Below are 21,752 nucleotides of genomic sequence, written 5' to 3' on the forward strand. Positions count from 1 at the left end.
ATCTTTTAAATACTATTTAGATTTCTTTTTCTTTCTGAAAGGCTCAGTGTGGCTGCAAAATGAGTATAAGACTATGTGAAACCATTCTAAATTGAGGTGATTAAGAGTTTAAATTTACTGTTTAAAAATATTTAGGTTGCGGACTTGGTGTTTTGTGTTTTCCTAGGCAGCTGTTTATTTTTAAGAAATTGAAGTTAGGATGAAAAATAGTATGATAAAATGATGAGTCAGGTTGTCAAAAGTCAAAAAATTTTAACAGGTATACATGCTAGAATAATGCGTATTTTTATTTTTGCAACATCTGACTCACAATCTTGATTATGTATTCTGCTAAGTTCAAAGTTTTCTTACACAAAGAGAGAGCTATATGAAACAACTATGCTTCAAATAATTTTACTTCAATTGTTGTAACAGGTTTTGGAGTTTAAATCATTAACAACCTCTGTGTGAACTATTATCCAAATGACTGCAAGTCACAAAGAGAGCACTTCTCTTTCACGGAGTACCTTTTGTGCTTTAGTGAGACCCAGTCCCTCTTCTATTTTTTTTCTCCACCTTCATGTCTGTCTTTGAAGAAAGATGTGTGATTTGTGAAGTAATGAGAGTATGTATCAGTTAATGAAAGCTGCTATCCTGGCTTCATAATGCACACTGGAATTGCTTCAGGATCAAGCTTCATATACCTGCATTACAGCAGGAAAAAAAAAGTAAATTTCAGAAGTCCAGATTGCTGTGTGCACTGTAGACGTATCACGTAGCAGTCAAATCAACCATTAGGGGTGACCTAATCTTGATTTCCTCCCCCCTCCACACACACACACACTCTCTCAAGGAGTTGTGATTTTCATGCTGCTTGTATTCTTTTCACTTTTTAAAACCTGCACTAGAAGTTGTCAGGATACCAACCTGCCCACCTTTCTTTCTGGCTTATTTTGGGTGCTTGTTTTGGCCTGAGGGAGTTGTGTATAAAGCAGCCTCTCCCTCTCACACCGAAGTTCGGCTGCACAAACCCCTTCGGCCCCTGTGCTTTGTGAAGGGATAGCTGAGCCCATCCAAAAAATTCTATGGGGTTAGCTGTGCACCACCACGATTTTGCTTTCCTAACACAGGAAGACAAAATACCGTAATTAAAAAAAAAAAAAAAAGGTTGATGCTATTATTTTCCTTCTCACCACAAACGAGGGGATTACAGTGTGAATGGTCAAGACCCACAAATTCACACGCACACCTTTTTTTTTTTTTTAATTTTAATTTTTTTTTAATTTTTTTTTTTTTTTTAAAGAGCGGATTGGCAGCGGGTGCAGGACCGGGGCAGCGCATCCTCCGCCGCCGCGCAGCGCCGCGCCCGGAGCCCGCGGGGAGCGGAGCGGGGGCACCGTCCCCTGTGCTCCAGCGGGGCGCGCGTGTGTCTGTGCGTGTGTCCGTGCGTGTGCCCGCCCGCCGGGGCTGTGCGGGGGTGTGTGCGGTGTCCCTGCCCGCCCGCGGGCGCGCCGGGAGCGCCGCCGCCGCCGCTGCCCTTTGATCCCGGCGTTAGTGTTAGTTAGGGGCCGGCAGGAGCGCGGGGCGCAGCCCTCGGCACCGCCGCGCCAGCCCTCGCCCCGGCACGGCGCCCGGCGCCCGCCCGCCCGCCGGGAACACATCCCCGGCCGCTGAGGGATACTGCGACCGGGGACAAGCCAGGTGCACGACCGGGTTGCGGGGGGGTGGGGGGGTGGGGGGTGGGGGGGAGAGGAAAAGAAAGAGAGGGGGAGACGGAGCCCTTCGCGGTGGCTCCGAGAAAACCGGCTTCAAGCCCCCTTTCCCTCGGCGAAGAGGGAAAACCCGCCCCGGTTAGCGGCTCCCCCGGGGGCCCCGGCTTTGTGCCTGTCCGTGCCCCCCCCTCCCGGTCTTATTTGATCTCCCGTTAAACCAAGGAGGAGAATGTGAAAAAAGGGGGAAAATGCCCAGGAGGAAGCAGGAGCAGCCCAAGCGCCTCTCTTCACGTAAGTGCCCCCTCTTTTTGCCATTTTCTCCTTCCTCCTCTCCCCGTCTCCTTCCCCTCTGCAGCCGCCTCCGTCGTTTCGTGCATTAGTTTAGGGTTACAGAGGTGAAACTGACAAAGACACAGCCTGGGTTATTCCTCTTTTAGGTCTGAGCTAAGGCAGCCATGTTGGTGATGAACAGCCTTGTGCCCTTTTAATTTTTCCTCTCTCTCCTTTCCCCCCTTCTTTCTTCGCGTCTCTCGCCCTTTCCTCCCTCTCCCTCCCCTCGCCCGTGATTGTGCATTTGTGCTGAGGGGGGGGTGGAGGGGGGGCGGTGTGGGTTTCTCTTTGGGGCCGGAGGGAGGGGGGTCTGTTTTATTGGGGTGGGGAGGGGGGCTAAGCACGGGAGGGGAGGGCGGCGAGAGGGGAAGCGGCTGCTGGCGTCTTGTGCGGAACCAGCCGAGAGGTCTGTCCCCGGCTAAAGGTTGCGGAGGGGCTGGGCGGCCCGGGAGCGGGGGGTAGGCGGGCAGCGGCTGCCGAGGGGGCCGGCGGGGCACCCCACACCGACCCCGGGGCCACCCCGGAGGGGGCCGCGGCCGCCGCCGGCGGCGTGGGAGGGGGCGGCGGGGAGGCAGACCGTGGCAGGCGAGGTCCCTGCAGAGCAGGGAGAGGAGGCGGTGGCGGGCTCCGGGCTCCTCCTGGCCGCAGTGAAATGAAGGGTCAGGCGAGCCAGGCGAGACTCAGGCTTCGGCGGCTCTGCCCCAGACGAGAGCAGCAGAGCACAGGGCTAAAGTGCATCCGATCCTCCGCCCGCGGGCACCCACTGCGCTCGCACACACACACACGCATCCACACACACATCCCCTGACACGGCTCACTCTGCCCTGCTCCCGATCGCTCCCTCCCCCCTCCCTGCCTGTTTCTCCCCTCTTTGCAAAACAGTTAACTTTTCTCCCGCTCCCTCTCCCCCCCTCTGCTTGTATTCAGCGCTCGGCAGCTATTGAGAGGGAGGCGGAGAGGAGGGGAAGGGACCTAAAAATACTCTGCCCCTGCATGGCCCCAGGGCTGCTTTAAGGAGAGCGTGGGGTGGATGGAGGGGGTCATTTGTCTGTCCCCGACACATCTGCTCGGAGCGTGCCTGCAGCCCCTCCGCGCCGAGCTCGGGGCAGGGCGAGAGCTGAGCCGCCGGTGCCGGAGCCGGGCTCGGTCACCGGGAGTTCACCGGGGCGGCTCCTGCCCCTGCCCGCGGGGCGCCGCTGCGGGCGGAGCGCGGCCCGGCCCCCGCTCCGCTCTGCGGGCACAAGGCTGGGGCAGCGCTCCCCGCGCCCTTCCCGCACCGGCATATGGGCCAGGATGGGAGATGGGGGCGCGGGGGGCGGCAGGCTGGGGGCGAGGGGGAAGCGCTCGCAGCCCCCCAAAGATTTGTCTCCCTTTTTCCCTTCCTGCCGCCTCGAGGCAAGGGCATGAGTTGTGGTGGGCTTGCTTCGGGGGGGTTGATGTTTGAGGTTGGTTTTGGGGATTTCCTCCCCCTTTCTCCCTTCCTCTTGCCGTTTGCCCCCGCACAGCCCTTTGGGGTCCGCTCGCCGGAGGAGCTGAGCAGCAGCCGCGGTTCCTCCCGCAGAGCGTGGCCGGGCTCGGCTCGTGGGGAGCGGCGGGAGAGCAGCGCCCGCCTCTGCAGCGGCCCGGCCCCGGCGCGGCGGGCGGGGGCAGGGGCCAAGCCCGGGCGCTCCGGGGCGTTCCGGGGGGCGGCCGCGGCGGGCCCGGCTCGGCAGGAGCCCCGCGGGGCTCCCGGGGCGGGCGGAGGCGGCAGGGCCGCGCCGGGCTGGCGGCTGACCTTGCCCTCGCTCCCGCCCCGGCGCTGCCCTCCGCCCGCCCCTGGGGCTGACATCAAACCTGGGCTCCATCTTAGCTCGGCCGGGCGCTGCCGAGCGCGGCGGCGGGGGCTCGGCTCGGCCCGGCTCGACTCCGCCGGGCCCGGCCCTGCGCTGCCCCCGCCTCCGGGTTGCGGCTGAGGCCGCCCGCGGCCCCGACCTCCTGACCGCCGCGCCGGGGGAAGTCACGGCTTTTTCTGGGCCGAGGAACAATTGCCTTCATTGTGCACGTAGACTTCGGCGTGTGTTATTATTTTGATTTTTTTTTTTAAATACTCGGCCTAATTTGTACTTCTTTCGGATTATTTTTGTAGTTCAGTTCATGGGAGGAGGGATTCTTTTTCCCTGGTGTGTGAAAGGAGCACCCACCTTCATCCCACACGAATGCTACCTTTCAGTGTATTTATTTATTTTAATTTCTTTTGCAACTAGATTGCCCTGGATCAAGAGCTGTTATCTGACAATAGTAATGATCCTTTGGTTAACTTAGAGTAATAGTGTTTTAGATCAGGAAAATACCTTGGAATTCAGTGTGCAGATGGTGTAAATAGTGATTTGGTTTGGATGGGGTTTTTTGTTTTATTTTTTTGTTGTCTTTTGGGTTTTTTTTAAGCAACACATTGCTTTAATGGGTACTCAATGTAAAATACGTTTTTATTCTCTAATTCTCGCTGGTTTCAGCAACACATTTGTTAGCGGGACAGAGGGTGTATTTCATGTTGAAGTATCAATGGTGGCAGAAGAATATAAAGTGCCCCATGCCATCCCAGAAGGAGCTGTCAGCCTCTGTGCTCAACCTTGGCTCTGCCCCACTGCAGGTGCCGTGCTGTGGTTCACTCCCAAGTCATGTTACAGGTTGCTGCTGGTGCATGAACGCTCTCCGGGACACCTAAGTGATGTAGCATCTTACCAAACCTCCCTGGGATATTTCGGCTTCTGTTGCGATTGTCTGTGAATAAATAGTCACATGTCGACACACAGAATGATTTGTGAATGTTACAGTGTAACTGAGCAAATGTAACTTAGCTTGGCAAGTCCTTGCTGGCTCTAGTGCAGCTTGGGTAGCAAGCCCTGTTCTCAGGATCTCTAGGCCTTCATTAATCCCTCATGCACTGTTACGTACCCGGCAGAGCACCTGAGGATTGCTGTCACTGCTGGCTGGCACCCTGATTTTATACTTCTGCCCACTGACTCCACTGGACAGCCCTCACCTACATCTGCAGGTAGTTTCACTTGAGGAGACTGCCCTGCCAAAAAACATGGTGATGGTGAAGAAGTGCTCTGTACAAGGCTTTGCTGGAGATGTACCAGGCTGCTGCAAGAGTTTAATTCAGTTCCAAGGGAGCTGCTAGATACTGACATCTCAGTGTTTGAGGGAAGAGAGGGGTTGATATTATTAGATACAATAATAATGTGTTTGGGTGGCATCTGCTTAAAATGGCAGAGTTAAGGTTGAGCTTTCAGTCACTGGAGTTGTTTGCAACATAATTTAGTTTGGAAGGGTCTTTTGGAGGTTGTCTGGCCTAGCCCCCTGCTCACAGCAGGATGAACCTCAGGGTTCAGTCAGATGGATGGGCCCTGTGAGGCTCCAGCATTTACATGTATTGTAAAGTGGAGATTTTGTGTCCAAAGAAGCCAAGTTTGGGGAACTGTTTAGCCACAGATGCCAGCAGAATGTCTTCAATCACACTCTGTGAAACACAAAAGAAAGCGCATCCTTCTTAATTTAAGATACAAATGAATGAGGAAAGGATTTTAGGTGTTCCTTGACAGACAATGGCTTGTTCATACCCAAACAAAGTACTGCAGCTGTCTGGACTTGATTTACAATGGCAGAATTAAGTCTATAACTTGAATTTTTTGCCCAGTACATGTGTGTCTTATGATTACGTTTGGATGTGGCTACCTTGGCAAGTCAATCCACTTCCACTGGAATGTTTTAAGGAATTTTGCTCATTTCTGTGTGTTTGTGCATTAGGAGTTTTTTTCCCTTTCAGCTACTTTAGCAGTTAGATATTTGTTTCTCACTTACTCAGCATAAGAATCTTTAAAAATATATATATATATAAACACAACCCTGTCTTTCTTCTCCTTGTTGCCTCGCTTCCCATTCTACCTCAGGCTGTTGTTTTCTTTACCAAGGATTCCTGAAAGTCTGCTACCTCTGAGCTGCTCGTGTGACTCGGAAGAGCTCAGCCTGAAAAGTAAAAGTTTTGGGAATTCTTCAGGCACTCGAGTAAATGTTTAAGATCCAGAGCACTATGTTGCCTTAAGTGCAGCAATCGATACTCCTTGGGGTTGGTTCTGTCTCGGAGGCTTGTCAGCAGTGCAATTTGCGAATGAATGCCACAATTCCATTTATTCAAAGCTTGCATTTATTACAGTCTCAGGCAGAATTAAATGCTACATTGAGAAGTTTGAACTGCTGCTAGTTTCTGAGGAATGTTTTCAGTGCAGGACAAACTGCAGTGACTGTTTCTGCTGGAGTTGTTTTGTTAAAGGAGGAGATGCAGAATTGATACAGTATTAGTTTCCGTATCAAAAGTTGGATATCTGACTATGAGCTGGTGTAACTCTTCTTCCTTTCATGGTCAGATACAGTGTTGGATGTTCCAGATACTGTGCTGAAGTGTTCAGCTGTTTCTATACAGTAAAAAACACTTGAACTCTGTGAAACTTTTTATTATATTGTGTCTTTATTGCTTGATTATATCATCACAGGAAAAAAGGTGCTGTCAAGTAAATTAACAGTGATTTAGAGCTTCCTTCATTTTTTATTTCTGCAGCTCACTTCATCTGATACTTTCTCATAGTAAGAGAGGATGCATTGGATGGGTTTTTCAAAAGACTTCCCAATGTCAGGAGTGCTTTTGCTGTTTTTTGGTATTTAAGAGTTGCCTCTAAGGCAAAACACTTTTGCCAGGAGCAGCAATCCTTCTCTTTCAGATGAAATTTTTACTTTACTCGCACATATGGCATGTATAAGGGGAACCTTTTATTTATTCTTCTAACATGTTTTATTTATTCTTCTAACATGCTTACTATTTTTGACCTCTTACCGCTGCAGGGATCTTGATATGGCATATAGTTCACAAGAGAATCCACATAGGGAAAATTATTATTCTTGATGAGGTTAATAATTTCAATGTTTTCATTATGGTTGTGCTGGTGGTGCTGTAATGCACCTCTCAAATAAACATCAGCCTTTTGGTGGATTGAGTAACAACCCCATTACACCATCTGAAAACACTTCTCTCATTTTGTCCATCTTGTGCTAATGAAGTCTTCACAGATTTTTCAAAAATACCTTCCCCCTTTATGGGGACCCTTTCTGACATGTAAAGTCTGTCTCTTTAAATTTGTATGCTGATTTGTTTCTTACATGAACTAAGTCACTTTTACAAGATCATTCACTGATAAATGTCTAAAGCAGATCAATGGTAGGCTATGTCTTAGTGTTGTCTGATGGTACAAAATATGGATAAATCACTCTGGAGCATAGATTGGGCTACTAAAGAGTCAGTGTTGTGCTCATTAAGTTAATTAAGTCTTTAGGATCTTATGAGTGAGATTTTAGAGGGGGTAGGGGTGCCAAAGATTTAGAACAAAACCACAAACCTTAGAGTTGGCCAAACAGCAAACCAGCAGGGAGAGCAGTGGAATGGGAAATGTAAGAGCATGCAGACAGAACACATTTTTACTTTTAAAATGGATGAAGAATGAGTATGACTTAATCTTTCTAGCAGAGTGATTGTTGTCTTTCTCATATGTAAGAAGGCAGGAGTAGGAGGAATTAAGTTTAGAAAAAAAAAGAAGGAAGAAGAGGAGCCAGGAGGAGCTGGCTGTTCAAAGTGAAGTATTAGTAATTTCCTATAATTTAATCAGACCAGATCCCAGAGCAAGATAATGAGAGCATGACCTACAAAAGAGGACTTTTTGGAAGTTAAAAGGGTTTCTAACATGAAGCTTCACAAGGCATGTGATTTGTCATGAAACACTGTATAGAGGACTTTTTTTTTTCCCTTTCACATTGCAAAGAAATCATAATATAGACAAGAGTTCAGATGGTTAAGGAGAGCTGATATGTCTTGTGTCCAGAATCCTTTTACTATTGCAGCTTTTCAAGCATGACTCTGGAGTTCTTTAAGAGTATATCTTCTAAATAACAGTTTGGGGTTTTTTCCTAGTTTTTTGTTGCCTGGTTTGCTATTCATGGTACATGATTTGTATCATTTGGGTTTACGCATGCAAATCCCTCCAGGATGTTTGGAGGCTAAAGTACCATATGCCTTTCAAAAATAATAATAATATACAAAATACCTGGACTGCAAAGTAGCCAGCAGTATGTAATAGAATCCAGTTTTCATGGGGATGGGGAGAGTTTTCTTCCTCTCTCTTTTTGCCCCCCAAAGTAAAACTTTTTTTTTGTTCTACCTTAAATGTTTTCTCTGAACAATATGTGCGATGTATTGATATGGGCATGAAAAATAATAATTTATTTATTTTGAGGTAAAGGAAAAAAACCCCAAACATTCAAAAAGGTGGATGATACCCCTTTCTCCAGGGATTTTCCTTTTTAAATGTAGTTTAATGAAGAACCTCAGACCCATACTTCATTTGAAGGGGTACATGCTCTAGGGTAAAGACAGCATCAATGCTGCACTTACAAACTGCATTGTGGCTACTGCAGTGAAGGATTCAGCAACTTGTACCCATAAGCTCACTTTAAAGCTTGTCTTTCAGGTTTTCTTTTTTTGCAGACTTAGTCACCTTTATGGTACTGTTATGCTCCCAAAGACAGTTTCTCTTTTCCTTGCTTGGTATCTTTCTTGGTCTAGACACCAAATATTTTGAATGTCCAGTTTGAATGTCCTGTCTAAACCTGACAGTTTAGGAGTTAGCTCTATTCCTTGAAATTTCTTCTGCCTTTCAAGGGATTTGTTTGGGGCATAATTATACTGAGTATTGGAGTTCCAAGTTAAGCCTAACACTAAGATAAGGCTGTTCCATTTTGCAGGTTAAGAATTCACACAGAGTCTGAGTTAGGGTAGTTTGGAACAACACAAAAGTCATGTTTGGGGTTTTCTTCTGAGAAACATTTAGTGAAGAGAGAAGAACTGGGCTGCATAAACAGTCCTTTTTCCTCATTCTTTTCAGTATTTAGACAACAGGATTGGGAGCAGAGGGGAAAGAGTGACTAGTGCTGATAGCACAGCAGACCAGGAGAGGGAAGGTTGCATGCGAGACTGATGATTTAGTTGCTTAGAATTTGTTTAGAATAAATCCCATTAAAAATTAAAGGGTTACCAAGTGGTAGCAGTCTTTTAATGAGTGGTATAATCAGCAGTTTCAGCAAATGAAATTAGGTTCCAAACATCTGCAGGTTTTTTCTTTTATTTGGGGTGCTCTCACTAGGATAGAAATAACATTTTTGAAGAAATTCAAAGCTGAGCTAGTGTCCTTATCTCTTTGAATTCTGCATGGCCCTACTCTAAGAGCTCCCTTCCTCAAGAAGGGTTTGTAGCTCTGCTGGCCCTCATCTGGGGTTTGCAGCTTGGATGTGGTTTTCCTCTGTTGCAGGGCTTTCTATGCAGGTGCAAATAATTCTTTCCTGCGTGGTCTCAAGTTTTATCTGAAAGTTTCTGAAAGGGAAAAGATTTGGCACAAACTTGCTTTAAAGTTACAACTTCTCATTTTAGACATGTCTTGAATCTTGGTGCTTGTTACATTGTGTATCAGGGCAAGTAACTTTTAGAAAAATGCATTAAAAGAGTTGCTGTTTTTACTAAGTGTGTTTTTAGCTTAATGAAAAATGTGTGACTTTAATGAACACAAATTCTTTGCAAGCTTCTAGACTTCTCTTTGATTTGTGTAGTAGGACAAATAATTACTCATCTCAAAAATTAAAATACGAACAGATCTTCCTCAACTAGATGATCATTATCTGGAGTGCAAAGTAAGGAACAGAGAGGGTGGCAGACAAGTGCATTTAGACAGCAGCTGGTGGTGTAGCTGTGCTTGTGTGCTTTCTTGAAGCACAGCCAGAGTCTCTCCCTTTATAAACCTCTGTGCCAAATCTAGACCTGGCAACTAATGACTGAGGACCCATTTCTTTATGTGTTTGGAGCAGAACTTCCTCCTACCTACCTCTCTGTTTCTGACACTTTGAGCTGATGAGGAGCCCTTCTCAGGCACCAGAGTAAGCATAACAGCCTAGAGCTGCTCCAATTTCTGCTGCCCCCAGGCTCTCACCCTGCTCCTCATTCTGGAAAGGAAAGGCTGACATAATCCTTTTGTCAATTCTGCTTTGCCAAAGGGAGTTCTTTGCACAGTGAATAACTCTGAAGGGAGCTCTTCTGCCCACCTTGAGGTACTTGAACATTGCCCATAAGACCTAAATATGCTTCATCATAATTGTTTATATTGTCTTCCTGCACAGTGCTGTGCCACACTGAGATAACAAAGCAAGCTCTAAATAAGCTGCCTTGTGTACAGGAGGCTGTTATCACAACAGTGTGCCCAGGTTAATTCAGCTCTACTACTTGTGGGTATATTCCAGTTGGCTCAGATATCACTGCATAGCACTTATTTTGTATGGACACGCACTCAAAAGAATCAAAGTTGTTGTCTTTGAAGGCTTTTACTGGCCTTCATAAAAGTTCTTGGTAAAGCCCACAGAGTTCTCAGCCAAGAAATGCACTTTGGAAAAGTAAAATCAAGTTCCACTACCACTGTCACACCTGTTTGTTTGTTCAGCAGAAAAAGCTGGGAATGGAATAGACATGAACATGAAACTTCCTCTTCACTTCTACTATTCCCCTTTATGGAAATTTTAGGTGGATTTTACACAGAATGTCAAAACACGTTGCTGTAATTTCTGCTGTGCCTGTGCCCTAAGTAGCCATAGCAGTAGTTTCTTGTCCTTGGAGTTTGGCACAGAATCCTAACTTTCTTTAAAATAAGATAAGTTTTGAGAAATGTCCACTTCTAATTGAGTGCTTGCACATTGGTTATGTGACCTCTGAGTTAAGGCTGAAAGTTGAGGTGTAGTGCATAAAACCATGTGTCTGGGAGTGGGCAGTGCCTGTTCCTTGTGATCTGCTGCTGCTGTGTGCTCTCCTACCACTATGAGTAGCTTCCTAATCCTCTCCTATATGGCTTTGCTTGTTAACCCCAAGCAATCCTCCCAGGGACAGAGAAAGCAGCTGTCTTTGGTAGCAAACACAGCACGACAAAACAAACGCTTCTTGAAACTTCTCTTAGGTACCTTACCATAATGTCATCCTTGTGGGAGGAATTAGAAACTCAGGAATATAATTTGCCATGTTCTAATCTGACTTTGGGAGAGAGGAAAAGATGAAATTATAGGCAACTAGATTCCTGTGATAAGCACAGGAGGGAATAATTTCTGCATCTGAAATCTAAACTTTTTGTTTCTGAACCAGTTGGAAGGTTAATGAGTACAAAACACCTTGGGTGAGCAATGGGGCAGAGTAAAATGGTAAATGAGGAGCCCATTATTTACCAGAAATCGAGCAGGAGAAGTTGCTTATAGCAAAAATAAACAGAAACTAGTTAAAACAAAAAGGGATTTTTGTTAAAGCAGGTGCTGTGATTGTTGTCACCTGCTGTGGTTGAATATTGCCATCCACACAGTTTGTGAGCTCCTCCCTTTGCTTTGTGACCCCTTGATAGGGGTTGTGAGCACAGTAGGGATAATTACAGGCACTGTAGCCCCTTGATCTGAGGCTCCCCATGCTCTGCTTATTGCCACCTGCATATTAAGATGACAGGGATTTCTAGTTGGCTTTGTTGTTTCTTTTACTTTGTTGATCCCTGGAACATCTTTAATAAATGTGTTCTAAAGCAACAATTTCATGTATTTTAAAAGTCCTTTTCCAAGAGTCAATGTTTTGAGTGCTTAATGTGGCTTTTTCTCTTTCTGCATGTTAGTAAAAGGGAAAGAAAGTTCCCAGTGTTTGTTGTTGCTACCTTTCTGACTTCCATAAATAGAATAATTTAAGATGACTTCAGTGAATTCCCTCAACATTATTTTTTAAATTGTACTAAATGTCTATTATCAGGAATGGTCCATCTTTGCAGCCTTCTTCTGATCTCCCTTGTAGTGCTAGGGTGATGCAAATGCTATGGAAGTTGCATTGGTCCCCCAGATGGGGATTCTCATTGCATGGGGATGTTTCTAGGAGAGGAATAATCCTATTATTTCATACATCTTCATATCACTGCAGCTTGGAATAGGTTGTGCATCAGAGATGGGAAGGGTTAGAGATGAAACCACAGCTGAGATGCATTCTGATCTACTTACTGCTTGTTAAGAGCCATTTCCAGCTGCTGCTGCTAAGCTGATCTCCAGGCTGAGGCTGGGTTAGAAACCACAAGGGACAATCTGAGCTCCTGCTGTGCTCCTCCTTTGCCACATACCCAGGTATGTCACAGGAGAGAACCTGGCCCTGCCTGGAAATCAGGCAGGAGTGCTGGCATTATTGAATATGTGGTGGTAACTGTTCTTCTGAATTTAGTGGAATGAGCTGCTTTTGCCAGGATGCCACAGGGATTGCTGGGAAATTGAGATGTCTTATTCATGCTCAGAGAAGGAAATTATGAGCTAGCCAAAGAAGTCAAATAGACATAGTCAGGATGTACAACAGCACATCATCTTATCACGATAGGCAAACACAACCAGTTCTTTGACAGTTTTTCAAACTCCAGTATGTCCTTCCTGTGAAGAGCAGCCAGCCAGACACTTGCAGCAATAGAGAGACAGATAGAGAGAGTGTGTTCTTCTGCCTTCCCCAGACAGAAGGGTTAACCTGGGTTAACCTTGTGCCTGGGAGATTAAAACCACCCTTCACAAGCAAAATTTTTTCTCTTGCTATTTTTCTGGTGCTGTGAGCTGTAACTGTGTTCCTTAAACAGCTTTGGGTCCAGGAGTTCTAGTTTGCAATGACAGAGCTGTTGGGGTATGTTTGGAGGCTCAGCAGGACAGTATACAGACATCAGATCTCGCTTTTTGAGTGCTTGTTTGGTTAGTTTTGTTTTTTTTTCTAAACTTGTGGCTCAACAGGAAGTTTTCTTTAGAGAATCTTCACACCTATGGGCAGAGCTTCACACATGGCTTTTTTCAGCTTTAATCCTTGTATAGCAATAGTGCACTGATGAGATCTATCTATCTTCTTTTTCTCTTTCTTCAAAAACACTTGTGGTGTAATCACTGTTTTTATTGCTGATAATTCTTCTCTTTTTCACCCTTTGCCAGTCAGTATTTATAATAAGCTTTCTATGCCATCTGAAGAAGATTGGTCAGGAAAAGGTAGGAAAGTAGAGGAAGAAATAGCCATTTTTCATTTTGGCAATAGCAGTACTTTATCAGTGTCACACCCTGAGTGCTATTGGTGGTTTCAGAAGTTAATAGAAAGAGAAGTTGTTTGGAACCGCTTCAAGAGAAGATACAACATGCCTTTAAGCATTGGAGAGAAGTAAAGGTTGCCATTTGTATCATCCCTGACATTTTTGGCCTGCCTTAGGAAATTAGAGACTGTAGTTGTGGAGAAGGCAGATCAGAAGTACCATGTTCTTCTGTAGGGCTTCTGATTGCTCTTTCAGACAAATGTCTCCTGAATTTCTATTTTCTGTGGTAGCTGTAAGACTTCAGAAAGTGCTCTCAAAGATTACCTTGTGCATGAGAGACAAGGAAATTTTGTTTCCTCCACCTTTGTTGGTTGCGTACAGTGCATAGGAGTACAAGCCAGGGAGTTAACCTGCTAACCTGCTGTCCTAGGCACATCTGACCAAACAAAAAATTAATTTCAGCCTAAATGACAGCCTGTTTTCTAGTTAGGTCCTATAGGAAAGATACACTTAGTAGTTTCTTGGGTAAGCTGAGCTAGGCCATTGAGGTTCTGCATCTGTAGAGTAGTTGTCCCTAAGAGGAGCAGAGGTCAGTGGGGAAAAAGTTGGAAAACATGCTTCTTTAAATGACTAGATGTGTTCTGGGTGCTGCTGTGTGTTTTGCAGCTCTGCTGAAAACTTCTAACAGAGCTTTCCTCAAGTGTCAGAGCTGTACTAGGCTTACATCAGTCTGTCCTTGTACAAACCCTGGTCACAGTTTGTCACCTCTCAATTTCCAAACTTGACTGTGCCTCTAAAGAGATACAGGAAACCAGTTATATTGCACATTCCATTGTGTTTAATAACTTCTGTGTGTAGAGGAAGAAGGATGATACTTATAATCATTCTTTTGGTTTCAGTATCTGTGCATTAGCTATTTTCTGTTCTCCTGTTCTAGGAATCTCCTGCTATTGCCAGTGAGAGAGGAGGTATGGAAAGGGAAATTTTACCTGAGATCCTGTGCATCTACCTTGCCATAAGTTTAACATTCCATTTTTAGCCCAAATTAGCTCACTGGCAAGGACCATGGCCTGTAGATTTTCAACACTTCTGCCACCTGGGAGAATTGGACTGTTCTTGAGATTCCCACCAGGGGCACTGAAGCAGCTCTGCCTTGAAGAGGAAATCAATAATTGCAGTGTTTAAATAGTGTTTGTCTTTACCTTCCTCTACGTTCAAGATTTCTCCCTATTTTATAGACATGAGGGGGGTGCATGGCCTGGGGAGGAAGGTGATTTAGACCTTGTAGGAGGAGATGAGGGATTGGGAACCTCCTGCCCTGTGTTTGTGCTCAGCCAGGCAAGGAGTGGTGATGGAGAAACAGCAGCTGCTCTGTGATGTTCAGGTGGGTTGAGGCAGCTCTGAGGGTCCTACACAGAGCCAGAGTTAATGTGGAACCAGCAGCCTCAAATAATGACAGCAAGGGAGCTTCATTTTCTGGAGCTATCGCTTTGGTATTTAGAAACATTTTTTAAGCAAGCCTGTTGTAATCTTGTTTATAGTAATTAAGGATTTGCTAGTAATTTAAATAGTTGGTTTTGGCAATGTGTGGGTCATCTTCTTATAGGTATTGCTAATGTCAGGTTGAAAACATTTACACAGGAATAAAAGCCAAGGAAGCAGGTAATTGACTGATTTATCAACCTTAGCAGACAATTTTTTCTGATACATGGTGATGGCTATGGTAAATTTACTCTGGATTGCTTAAGGGCACGATCCTATATGGTGTGTACAACACACGAGGGCAACTCCTTGGAATGAATGGGTGAAGGAGCAGGTAATCAGCCAGCCTGGTTTTGGTGCCTCAATTAGCCTTTTGGTCAATGGCTTGTCTCCTAGGAAAGTTGAGAATTGCTATGCACAGGTCAGAACATAGGTGATTTACAGGGTTTTTTTGTGTAGATTTTAGATCAATTTTAGTCTTTCAGGTAACTTGAGAACTTTTTTAAACTTATGGCCATTCCCAGGCCATGATGCCAAGTTGCAGCTGTGATCAGGGAATTATTTATTTTCATTGCAAATTGTCTGTATGCAATAAAGTGATATGTTTGAACACTTTTTTGACTTCTTTTGCCAGCTGCATTGATGCTTGCAACTTCTCCTCTGCTTCCTTTCCACCTGTAAGGGTGACAAAAATCATGTTGCTGTGGTGACCCTGTCAATTTTAGATGACAGGCACACTAAAATGGGTCACAGCTATTGATGGTTAATCAGCAGTGCAATAATCTGTAGCACAAATGCATCACTTTGTTCTTGGCTGCTGTACATTGCGAGGAACATTTGAGAATTCCTGTGCCTCCTCTTTTTACTGTTGGGGTTGTGAGTGCTGAAGTTTGCAGTGCATTTCAGGCAATGAAGATGCATTTTGTCACAGTAAAGGGTTGAGACAGCTGTCACTGCACCCAGGTCTGGGGAGGTGGCAGGTCAGGGGCAGGCCTTAATGAAGATGAATTGTTGGCTGATGAGTAAGAGCACTCAGTAAGAGCAGGCAGTTTATAGATGTAGCTCAAGAGCAGAGAACACAGGTATGCAAAATATAGCAGACCACCAATTTTATTTGTTACCAGGTTAAATGAAGATTAGAAAGCAAAGTTTTCCTGTGTTTTTTGGGGGGGTTTGGTTTTGTTTTGGTTTTTGGCACCTAAAGGATACAAAATGTGACCTAAGAAACTGTAGAATTCATAATTACTTCAGTTTGGTATGGAGGCTCCTGTGACCCAGGACTGAACTACCAGAAAGCACGTAGCCATTTGGAAATGAGTAACTGAGCCTTTGCTTTGCAGCTAGACTATGTTTAAGATAAGGTAGTTTTGTGTTTCTGCTTAGAATTTCCTAATAGAGACACCAGTTCTGTGTTTCACAAGCAACTTCTTAAAGAAGGTTTCATTAATGACCTGCCAAAGGATATAAAATCTTATTCATGGAGTTAGATGCTATTGAAGAATGGCTTTAAAATATTATGGATTACTATACTTAATATTTGATATTCATGTGATTCTCTCACAATAATTTGACCCAGAGTGGAAACTAGAATTCCTCCTTTAGGGAATTTTCTGGTTGTAGCCAGCTTTTGCAAATTGTTTGCTAGAATTGTTTGAGGTTTCATTTTCATAGAAGGCCCATGTTATCATGTTATGAAATTTTGGAATATTTCCCCTCCTTTGTGAGGTAGGCTGACATGACAGGTCTTGTCTCTGTATGCTAAAGATAAGAGAAGTCTTGAGAATAATCTTTAGTTCTTCTTATTTTGGAGGTGCCAGCATCCCTATTATCATATGGTAGTTGATATTTTCTCACTGCAGCAGCCTATTGAGTTAGACATCTTTCTAGAGCAAAACAAATGAGCAATCAAAGTAAATTTTGGCAAACTAGAAACAATTTTAAGGAGTTTTAAAGCTTCTTTATAACTAACAAAAGGTAGAATTTTTAATTGCTGTGGTGAACTTTATGTGTAGGTGGCAAGTGTTCACTGATGTCAAGGATACACTGCATTCCAGGTGCAGGAATCTCTCTGGATAGACTTGCACATGAACCATTTGAACCACCACAGATTGTTAATACTGCTTCCCATTTCCAGCAGGGCTGTGGGAATAACTGTGGAACTCCTGTTCATATAGTTTTTCCTCTACTTTATAATAATCTATCAGAGTAAAAAACTGATATCATAGCTGGTTTTAAAAGACACAGGGAAGCCTGAAATTCCTGATAAGGAACTTTAATCTGGCTCAGAAGTTGCTGGCTAAAAATTGTTTGGTTTTATAGGAAATGGTTTATCATCTTCTCTGTTTACATCAGGAAGAAGAGGTGTGTTCCTTTGATATTAATGTACCAACTCCAGGTTTTAGGCTGGCCATATTCCTGTAGTGTCTAAGCCAGTCTGATCAGAATCTTGTGCTCTATGAAATGTGTGCCCAGCCTCAACTACAGGTTATTATAGGATGCTTGTAAGGGCCTGTGGAAGAAACTTTCAGTAAGTCTGGCTGTGGTATTTTGCTCAGCCTCCATAAAACTGTTGCAAGCACATTGGTAACATAAAATAGGCTTTGCAAGGAACATGATTTTCTATTGTTTTACTGACACTTCATGTGTTTTATGAACCTGTCTTGGGGCTACTAGGCAGCCTTTGCAGCATAAGCTGACCTCAGAAATATTTGTTTCTTCTGAAAACCTCCATCATAAAAATCAACTGTCTTTGTATACCTTCTCCCCAGTTATTCTGTGTGTTGATCACAGAACCACAGAATGGGTCAGGTTGGAGGGGACCACAGTGGATCATCTGTTCCACCCTCCCTGCCCAAGCAGGGTCATCCCAGAGCACATGGCTTTGGATTGTGTTCAGATGGTTCTTGAATCTCTAGCAGGAGAGACTCCACAGCCTCTCTGGGCAATCTGTTCCTCTGTGTGGTCACTGCAAAGTAGAGAAGTTCTTCCTCATATTCAGGTGGAACTTCCTGGGCATCAGTTTCTGCTATTGCCTCTTGTCCTATTGCCCAGCCTCACTGAGCAGAGCCTGGTCCATCCTCTTGGCTCCCCCTCCTTTGGATACTTTTATACACTGATGGTCCCTTCTCAGTTGTCTCTACTCAAGGCTGAATGGGCCCAAGTTTCTAAGCCAGTTCCTGTAAGAAGGATGCTCCAGTCCCTTAAATGTCTTTGTAGCTGAGCCAGAGCCCCACATCTATCTTGTGCTGAGGAGCCCAGAACTGGACAGAGCCTTCCAGATTTGCCTCACTAGGACTGAGCAGAGAAATCAGGATCACTCCCCTGGTGATCAAGTTGGGCCAAGTCAGCTGATGGCAGCTTTTTCTGCAGGCTGTTCTTTAGTGGCACACCTCTTGAGAGATGATCTTCAAAAACATTCCCCTCTTCTAGGGTTGTGTGTATTTTGTTCTGTTTCACATGCACACCTCAAGTTCTTCAGTTCACTGGGCCTGAAATACTGGCAAAATCCAGCTAGAATCAACTAATTCTAAATTATAGTAAGCAAATATCATGCATCTATACATGTATATGCATTATTATACATGTGTACTATTTATATGTAACGTTATTATTGATTACTTTATAAGACATACTGCCCTGCCCTCCTACTTTCATGGTTGCTGATTACTGTGCCTGACTGTTAAGATATTATTTCTGGGTCTTTAGAACTCCTCTTGTCTCAGAAAGATGCTGCCTACCAGTTTTAGAGAAGAGGGTTTTTTAATTAGGATCAGAGTCTATGGGGGCCAAGCCAGCTACAGATGTCCCAGATTAGGCTTCTGGAGAAGGCTACATGATACTGACTGCTGTGGCCACCCTGACTGCACAGGCCAGCTCTTCCCTGAGAGGTGTGGTGTGTTGTGGAGGTTTGGGATGGGACAGAGAATCCTCAGGTGGTTTTTCACCGACAGGTCATGATGTACTTTGTACCCCACAAGACTAGATGAGATAGGTGCCTCAGATTTTTGATTCTGCCTGTTTTCTCATTCCTGTCCCCTTTGCATCAATTTTTTTGTTGATTTCTTGACAGAATGAGTGGTTTTCTGCCAAATTGGTGAGTTGAAATTGGCTCATGAAGCAGTCAAAGAACAGAGCAAGTCTAAGGGAGGGCACAGGATCACCACTTCTGTTGGCCTTGAGCTTTTATCACCTCACTGCACTGTAAGGTGATGCCTGTTTCTTTGTGGCTTTAAATATCTGTGCCCCAGTGGAAGTGACCCTCCTCACACACTAATCCCACAGCTACTCACTGTAACCTCCTGCCTCGAACAGGAGAATAGCTAATCTTTCTTGGAGGCAAGAGGTCAAACATCTATCATTCTAGGAGTTCTCTTTTGAACTTGCTTTTGGGGGAGATCAGACTTGTCTTTGTAAGGTCCTGTCTTGTGGTCTGTCAACCATCCCATAGAACCTTCAACAAGTAGTGACAGCTCTTCTCAGGAGAAGATCCATGTGTTTCTGTCCCTTTCCATGGATGCTAGCTAGTAAAAGATGGATCTTTTTGGCAGTTGGTGAAACACACTTGGCACAGTTATTCTGGGGCTTGTGGCTGAAAATAGAAGGCTGCTGCCTCTGTTTACCATCTACCACAATTTCTCTCTCCTCTGAGGGATGGGAAATAAAGGCAGTTTTATGTTGTCTATGACAAGTTTTTTCAGTAATTTGTCCTGATTCCCTTTTTCCTTGGGAGAGTCTATCACACCTGCATTCTGCCTTTGAGAGGAAACTGAGATATTGTACATGTATTTTGGTAATCTATGTCTGTCTAGCAGTTTGCAAACTTGAATATGCCCAATATTACAATATTTGGACACATTCAGTTGTTTGTGTGTATAGGCAAAGCATCTTGAAGAGTTCTAGCTACTGCAAAATAAATAACATTCTCTAATATTTTTTGGCTCTGAGTCCTTTTTTCAGAAAAGCAGTACTAGAGAAATTGTTTGGTGAATAATCTGGAGTTTCATTGTGTGTTGATTTTTTCAAAGTCACTTTAAGTTAGGGATAAAAGTAGGGAATGTATGCCCTGTCTTTAAAAGCTGTGCCTTCCTTTTCCCCTTTCCTCCTTCCCTCCAGTTAGGAAAATCATTATCTTGGAAGATGTGGAGATGAAATAGAGAGTCCTACCTAGGGCTTCTTTCCCTGTCTAATTGTGTGAGTATTTTCACATAACCTAAACACAGGGGAGAAGGACAGAACAGAAGAGCTGTGGCTTTTTGGCAGATCCTTCTTGCAGCTGTGCTGCTCTCTTTAGGTCAGCCTGCAGTAGAGAAATTTGGTTCAAGCACCGGCAGCACTACTAAACCATTTTGTGAGGAGGTCAAGAGTTGAATAATCATCCCGTTGATAAGGAGAGAGCCAGAAATTCCATTCAAAGAGGATGGTGGCTTCCTGTGCTGCTTACCTATTATAGGTCACAGAAATCATGAAGGGAAAATGGGGGACCAAGGCAACTCCAGCACATTACTATTGATGCAACTGTGACTTTTAAGTCTTATTTGCTGCTGTAGATATATTAAAAGGAGTTAAGGCAGGCCTTTGTGGTTTTATTAAAATCATGATTTTCTAGCAGACATCCCTATGGGAAAATCAACATAGCTGCTGCTCTGGACATACAACCTCATCAGATGTGGCTGTACATGCTTTTTAGAGTTAGAAACTGTGAGGTGTGCCCCACTTCTTGGAGGTAGTTTTACAGCACACACATCTGCATGGTTTGGTGAGTGTGGGAACCCCTAAAAGTTGTTCAGCCCAAAGATATTACATTCACCCTTTTTTTTTTAATTTAATTTGAAATGCTTCAAAATCAGCCTAAATGCCAAAAGGGTATTTTGTAGGCAGGCAGCTAGACTGAGCAATTTATGTAGGATACCACAGAATAGATTTTCCAGATATGACTGTATGACTGTCATTTTTAGGTCTGTGCCTTGTGATTTCTGTAGTACCTGACGGTGAAATAAGCAAGGGCTTATGTGAAGCTGACACTCAGAGAAAATGTGAATTAGAAAGTGATGTGATATTAGCAAGTGGTCTCTTGCAATTATTCTTTCTCCTTGCTAAAGTGATGTGCCTACACAGTTTACCTAGTTCACCTAAAGGTATCCATTGTATTTGGTCTTTAGCTCCTTCAATCTTTCCTCCTCCATATTATCTGTCTGCAAAGGTAAGATGGGGACAAGGGGAGCCTGTACTCATCTTGAATTAACAGCCACCATGTGATGGGCAAACATGTCCTGTTTGAATATGATGGTGATGACAAGTCATGATGGAACCTGGGTTACAGCAGGAAAGGGTTTCCTGAACTGGACTGCCAGGACAGCAAATTCTGCCCTGTGGCCTGATTCCCTAGTCCTCATTTAAGGGTTCTAAGAAACCAATCAGGAAGGACTAGAACAAAAGAATCCACCCTGGAGGCTGGATATGAGCATTCCACTTCACTGCCTTTTCCATGACTGGTTAAATTCTTACAGTTATCCTTGCCTTCTCAGTTGTCAGATGTTTCTTCTCTTCACTCATTCCACTTTTCTTGCTGTCACTGGTAAAAGTCACCCAAGGCTAAATCCTAGCTTGCTCAGGTATTGTCTCTGCCTTATTTTTGATGCATCTGCCTATTTACTTGGCCTTAAACTGATTGCTCAACCGAGCCAGTCAGTGTTACCGCAGCACTCCTCTTGGATGGCCTCCTGCTTCATTTAAGTTTAATGTGCTCTTTTAAATTCTTTAGGTATCTTTGCAGAACTCCTCAGTTCCCTGGTGTAAAGCTATCACTTAATCCCAGCTCTTTCAGTAGGCCTAGGTACAGGGTTCAGTGTAAAATTATCTAAAGGATGGTTTATGGTAGGTGCTAGAGATGAAAGGATAGAGTTGTTGGGGTAGCAAATTAGGAAGATGATTTGGGTGTCAAATGGACAACAAATGTAATTGTAACTTTATTAGATCGATGCAAACTTGAATGATCATATCTGAAATCCTTGTGCAAATCAGGATAATTGATACCAAGATAATAAAGATGAGGTTTGGCTCTCCTATATCT

The 21,752-nt window shown here is 44.4% G+C and overlaps 1 protein-coding gene across 1 annotated transcript in view; it reads left to right on the top strand.

The window, feature by feature from the left end:
- The first annotated feature begins 1,801 nt into the window (after positions 1-1,801).
- Positions 1,802-21,752, top strand: part of ZNF827 (zinc finger protein 827) — a 100,205-nt gene continuing 80,254 nt past the window's right edge. Inside the window, exon 1 of the mRNA XM_059471286.1 lies at positions 1,802-1,982. Within this exon, the coding sequence (XP_059327269.1) occupies positions 1,940-1,982 (43 nt within the window). The 5' untranslated portion in view covers positions 1,802-1,939. The remainder of the gene's footprint in view (positions 1,983-21,752) is intronic.

The sequence above is a fragment of the Ammospiza nelsoni genome, chromosome 4 (assembly GCF_027579445.1).
Source record: "Ammospiza nelsoni isolate bAmmNel1 chromosome 4, bAmmNel1.pri, whole genome shotgun sequence".
NCBI lineage: Eukaryota > Metazoa > Chordata > Aves > Passeriformes > Passerellidae > Ammospiza > Ammospiza nelsoni.